The sequence below is a fragment of the Lepidochelys kempii genome, chromosome 1 (assembly GCF_965140265.1).
Source record: "Lepidochelys kempii isolate rLepKem1 chromosome 1, rLepKem1.hap2, whole genome shotgun sequence".
In the NCBI taxonomy this organism is placed as follows: Eukaryota; Metazoa; Chordata; order Testudines; family Cheloniidae; genus Lepidochelys; species Lepidochelys kempii.
This window is the reverse complement of record NC_133256.1, coordinates 4,369,621-4,375,102: the sequence shown is the minus strand read 5'-3', so window position 1 is coordinate 4,375,102 and position 5,482 is coordinate 4,369,621. Positions and strand designations below refer to the sequence as shown.

The 5,482-nt window shown below is 42.7% G+C and overlaps 1 protein-coding gene across 1 annotated transcript; it reads left to right on the top strand.

Annotated features, from left to right (window-relative positions):
* Window positions 1-222: 222 nt before the first annotated feature.
* On the top strand, window positions 223-1,158 carry LOC140918212 (olfactory receptor 51G2-like). Its single transcript, XM_073362118.1, has one exon. The coding sequence runs from the start codon at window positions 223-225 to the stop codon at window positions 1,156-1,158; it is 936 nt and encodes a 311-aa protein (XP_073218219.1).
* The last annotated feature ends 4,324 nt before the right edge of the window (window positions 1,159-5,482 follow it).

Genomic DNA, 5,482 nt, shown 5'->3' with positions numbered 1-5,482 from the left:
GGAACTGGCTACTGGATACTGGGATAACAGGTTTGGCAGTGCCTATCTTCCTTTCAATGGTGTAAATCCAAGACTATGTTTTTGCTGATCTTCCTTGAGCTTCTGGGAGTCTCTAGACTTCACTGAGAGCAGAAAGATGTCTCATTAAATCTCATCTAGTCTCCTCTCCTTTTTCCTTTCAGGAAGTAAAGTTCAAAACTCCCTGGACCTGCCCAGTACATTATGTCAGCTGTCAATGACACCAAATTCAACTCTGTAGTGTTCTTTCTCACTGGGATACCTGGGCAGGAAGACATCCATCTCTGGATTTCTATCCCCTTCTGCTTCATGTATGCTATTTCGATAGTAGGAAATTCAGTCATTCTGTTCATTATAAAAACAGATCCAAGCCTCCACGAGCCTATGTACATTTTCCTTTCCATGTTGGCCATCGCAGACCTTGGCTTATTGATAGCCACCATGCCGACGATACTGGGAATATACTTGTTTAACTCTAGGGAGATCAGCCTGGATGCCTGTTTTACCCAGCTACTCTTCATCCCCTCACTTCAATGCATTGAATCCTCTGTGCTCTTGTTGATGGCCTTTGACCGCTTCATCGCGATCTGTTATCCACTGAGATATGCTTCTATCTTAACTCTGCCAAGAATAGGCAAGATGGGACTGGTGTGTGTATTAAGAGGAGTGGCTGTAACTCTCCCACTCCCCATTCTCCTGAAACGGTTCCGATACTGTCGAGACAATGTCGTCTCCCATTCGTACTGCGTGCACAATGAGGTCATGAAGATGGCTTGTTCAGATATCACAGTCAATAACATCTATGGCTTGTTTACTAAACTCTTAATGATGGGATTGGACTCGCTGCTAATCTTTCTCTCTTATGTGATGATTCTCAAAATAGTGCTAAGCATCACGTCCCACACAGAGTGCCTCAGGGCCCTGAACACCTGCGTCTCCCACCTCTGTGCCGTCCTGCTCTTCTACACACCAGCAATCGGATTGTCTGTGATACACAGATTCAGGGAGGGCTCTTCTCCCATGCCTGAGATTATCCTGGGCTACATCTCTATGCTGGTCCCACCCCTGATGAACCCAATTGTGTACAGTGTGAAAAGCAAACACCTTCGTGTGAGGATAATCAGAGTGTTCATCAAATGAAGGGTCAGTTCATCACCTGACCCCAGTGCTGGTGACATGGGAGACAAAAAAACATTGGCCACCTTTTCTATCCTTGTCAAGGTTCCTTCCCCACTCTGAACTCTAGGGTACAGATGTGGTGACCTGCATAAAAACCTCCTAAGCTTACTTTTACCAGCTTAGGTTAAAACTTTCCCAAGGTACAAATTAATTTTACCCTTTCCCCTTGGATTTCCACTGCCACCACCAAACTTTATCTGGGTTTACTGGGAAACGTAGTTTGGACACGTAGTTTCCCCCAAAAATCCTCCCAAGCCTTGCACCCCACTTCCTGGGGAAGGTTTGGTAAAAATCCTCACCAATATGCATAGGTTACCACAGACCCAAACCCTTGGATCTCAGAACAATGAAACAGCATTCAGTTTTCTTACAAGAAGACTTTTAATAGAAGTAAAAAGGAATCACCTCTGTAAAATCAGGATGGTAGATACATTACAGGGTAATTAGATTCAAAACATAGAGAATCTCTCTAGGCAAAACCTTAAGTTACAAAAAAGACACACAGACAGGAATAGTCATTCTATTCAGCACAGCTATTTTCTCAGCCATTTCAAGAAATCATAATCTAACACATACCTAGCTAGATTACTTACTAAAAGTTCTAAGACTCCATTCCTGTTCTGTCCCTGGCCAAAGCATCATACAGACAGACACAGACCCTTTGATTTTCTCCCTCCTCCCAGCTTTTGAAAGTATCTTGTCTCCTCATTGGTCATTTTGGTCAGGTGCCAGCGAGGTTACCTTTAGCTTCTTAACCCTTTACAGGTGAGAGGAGCTTTCCCCTGGCCAGGAGGGATTTCAAAGGGGTTTACCCTTCTCTTTATATTTATGACACTGCCAAACTGTGGAACAACATATTTTACCTCTGTGTTTGGCACTGGTGCGACCACTACTGGGATCCTGTGTACAGATCTGGTGTGTTCAGTTCAAGAGGAATGTTGATGCACTGGAGAGGGGTTCAAAAAAGAGCTACAAGAATGATTAAAGGATTATCAAACCTGCCTTAGTGTGATAGACTCAAGAAGCTCAATCTCTTTATTTTAATGAAGAAAGGCAGGGGTAGCATTTCAGATTGGGGTGGGGGGACTCTAACCGTGATTCCAGGGGCTCCTTAGGCACCTGAAAACTGTAGGGTTTTTTTGCAGATAATAACTTAGAAATTAAGTCATAGGAGCACTGTATCTAACTCCTATATATAAAAAAGAGAATTAAATAAATATTAGACCCACTCAGCTTTAATACTAACATGTTCTCACATATTCTGTCAAATGACTTAAGGGCCACTGGTTAGGTTTAAAATTTTAATGTATATTCTTAGTTTGTTACAAACTCTTGAATACAACAATTGTAGAAAAATCTAGTTTACTTTCTATCACTTGTTTGCAGTTAACTAAGCTTCGAATTGATCATTTAACTTTGGAAAACCCTATGAAGGCAAGGCCCCAGGGCTTTATACTGCACCTGCCTGGGGCTCTGGGGATGTTACCCCACTACAAATAATAGACTAGAAAGTGACCTTAAGCAGCAGGGAAACTGACACTTTCAAGACACTTTCACAACACTGCCAATCCCAAATGTTCAAAACTCATGAATCCGGCACACCACAAAGTATGAGATTGGCTTTATAATCATGAGATTGTGTAAAAATAACAGATTTGGAGTTCTTTTTATTTGCCTTCTGCTTTTTGAGTGTTTAGGGTGTACTAGGGTCACATTTTGACGCTTTCTCCACAGCCACGAGGACTAGAAACTTCATTTTTCTTGAAGAATGAAGACTGAAATCATCACATCTCCACTTGTCTCTAGGAGCTGGGGCTCTAAGGAAAACAATAATTATCATGAGACTCGTGACAAAATCATGAGAGTTGGCAACATTGCTTTCACTTCTGATTAAAGCCTAGTTACTTTCTAGAAGGCTCTTCAACACAACACTACAGTGACTGAGTTGCAGTTCTCACAGGAGAATATTTAAAAGCAGACAAGAAGAAAATGCCATATTTTAAAGTTGAGAAAAAAATTGAGACTTTTTGAGGTATGTCAGGGCCACTGCAGGCAAGAAAGGAAAATACACAGGCACAGGAGCTCTAGACAGCTCTTCCTCTTGAAAGAAAGTTGGAGGGTCAAATCTTTTAGTCCTTAATCCAGTAAAACTTCTATTACTATCAGTGCCTTCGCTCATAGAGGTTAACATGTGCTTAATAACTATATGCTTCATACTTAAGTAGCTGAGCCATCTTATCCAGGGCTACACATTTTACACACATTGGCTCAGGGACTACATTTTCTGGCACACTCTGGACAGTGCTGAGCACAAAGATGGTACCCAATGAATAATACAAATCATAACAATAATCTTCGACTTTATGGACTCTGTGGATGCAATTTCTGTTCTCTGCTCTGGAATTGGCCTGAATGCAGCTGAATCCCTAAGAATTTGAGGCATAAACACATCGGATACTTATATGACACTCTCTGATTCCTTCCTTTTCTTGAACTCAGAACAAAAAATGACAAAACAAAATGGTTTTCAGTTAAAATGTAAAATTCCACAGCAGCCATTGCTCTACAACCCAGAACCTGCCACCCCCTGGGAGTTAAATGAGCTCTTCTTAGCTGACTCTCATTCTCCATCCTTCCTGATCTCTGTGCTGCTTTTCATGCTGCCAACCACGACATCCATCCCAACCTCCTGGGACCATTTTCTGGCATCTCAGAGAACTGGCCACCTTGATTTGGCTCCCATCTACCAGAGTTCTCTTTTTTGCAGTATGCAGCTGTCATAAAAATAAAGGGAAGGGTAAACCCCTTTGAAATCCCTCCTGGCCAGGGGAAAGCTCCTCTCACCTGTAAAGGGTTAAGAAGCTAAAGGTAACCTCACTGGCACCTGACCAAAATGACCAATGAGGAGACAAGATACTTTCAAAAGCTGGGAGGAGGGAGAGAAACAAAGGGTCTGTGTGTCTGTCTATATGCTGGTTTCTGCCGGGGATAGAGCAGGAATGGAGTCTTAGAACTTTTAGTAAGTAATCTAGCTAGGTATGTGTTAGATTATGATTTCTTTAAATGGCTGAGAAAAGAATTGTGCTGAATAGAATAACTATTTCTGTCTGTGTATCTTTTTTGTAACTTAAGGTTTTGCCTAGAGGGATTCTCTATGTTTTGAATCTAATTACCCTGTAAGGTATCTACCATCCTGATTTTACAGAGGTGATTTCTTTACTTCTATTTACTTCTATTTTTATTAAAAGTCTTCTTGTAAGAAAACTGAATGCTTTTTCATTGTTCTCAGATCCAAGGGTTTGGGTCTGTGGTCACCTATACAAATTGGTGAGGCTTTTTATCCAACATTTCCCAGGAAAGGGGGGGGGTGCAAGTGTTGGGAGGATTGTTCATTGTTCTTAAGATCCAAGGGTCTGGGTCTGTAGTCAGCTAGGCAAATTGGTGAGGCTTTTTACCAAACCTTGTCCAGGAAGTGGGGTGCAAGGTTTTGGGAAGTATTTTTGGGGGAAAGACGCGTCCAAACAGCTCTTCCCCAGTAACCAGTATTAGTTTGGTGGTGGTAGCAGCCAGTCCAAGGACAACGGGTGGAATATTTTGTACCTTGGGGAAGTTTTGACCTAAGCTGGTAAAGATAAGCTTAGGAGGTTTTTCCTGCAGGTCCCCACATCTGTACCCTCGAGTTCAGAGTGGGGGAGGAACCTTGACAGCAGCAGAGACATAGGCTGATCTGTTGGATAGGGACCTAGCCCTGAAAGACCTGGGTACTACTCCCCCTTGAGCTTCCTGTATGACCTCAGGCCAGTGCCTTAAAAACAGAGCTTCCAACCCTTTTAGGCACCCATAGATTCAGCTAGACATCTAATGGGGTTTACAAAGCACCTGACCTTCTAGGCACTTTTAAAAATCCCACTAGTTACCTAAATGCCTTTGAAAATCTGGCCCTTAGTCTCTGGGTGCCTCAATGCCCCATCTGTAAAATGGGAATAACAGCACTGCCCTATGTCATTGAGGGGCTGTGAAGAGAAATTGGTTAGACATTGTGAGGCGCTCAGATAGGACAGTGATGGGGCCATATAAGTACCACAGGTATAGTGGGAACTTCTCTATCCCACTGCTATCCCTTTCCTTGCTTTTGGCCCGTTCTTTCCACCTATGCCCCCAAAGCTCCCCCTTTTCCGAAAGTAACCTTGGCTTAGAGGGCTTTGCTGTATTTTTTCTGAGTCCTTTATATTCTCTCTCAAACAACCCCTCCCCCCTCCACAGCGGAAATCTTGTTTTACAGGCA

Bases quoted from the DNA above. Each gene is read 5' to 3' on its own strand.
- LOC140918212 (XM_073362118.1), top strand. From the start codon at position 223: ATGTCAGCTGTCAATGACACCAAATTCAACTCTGTAGTGTTCTTTCTC.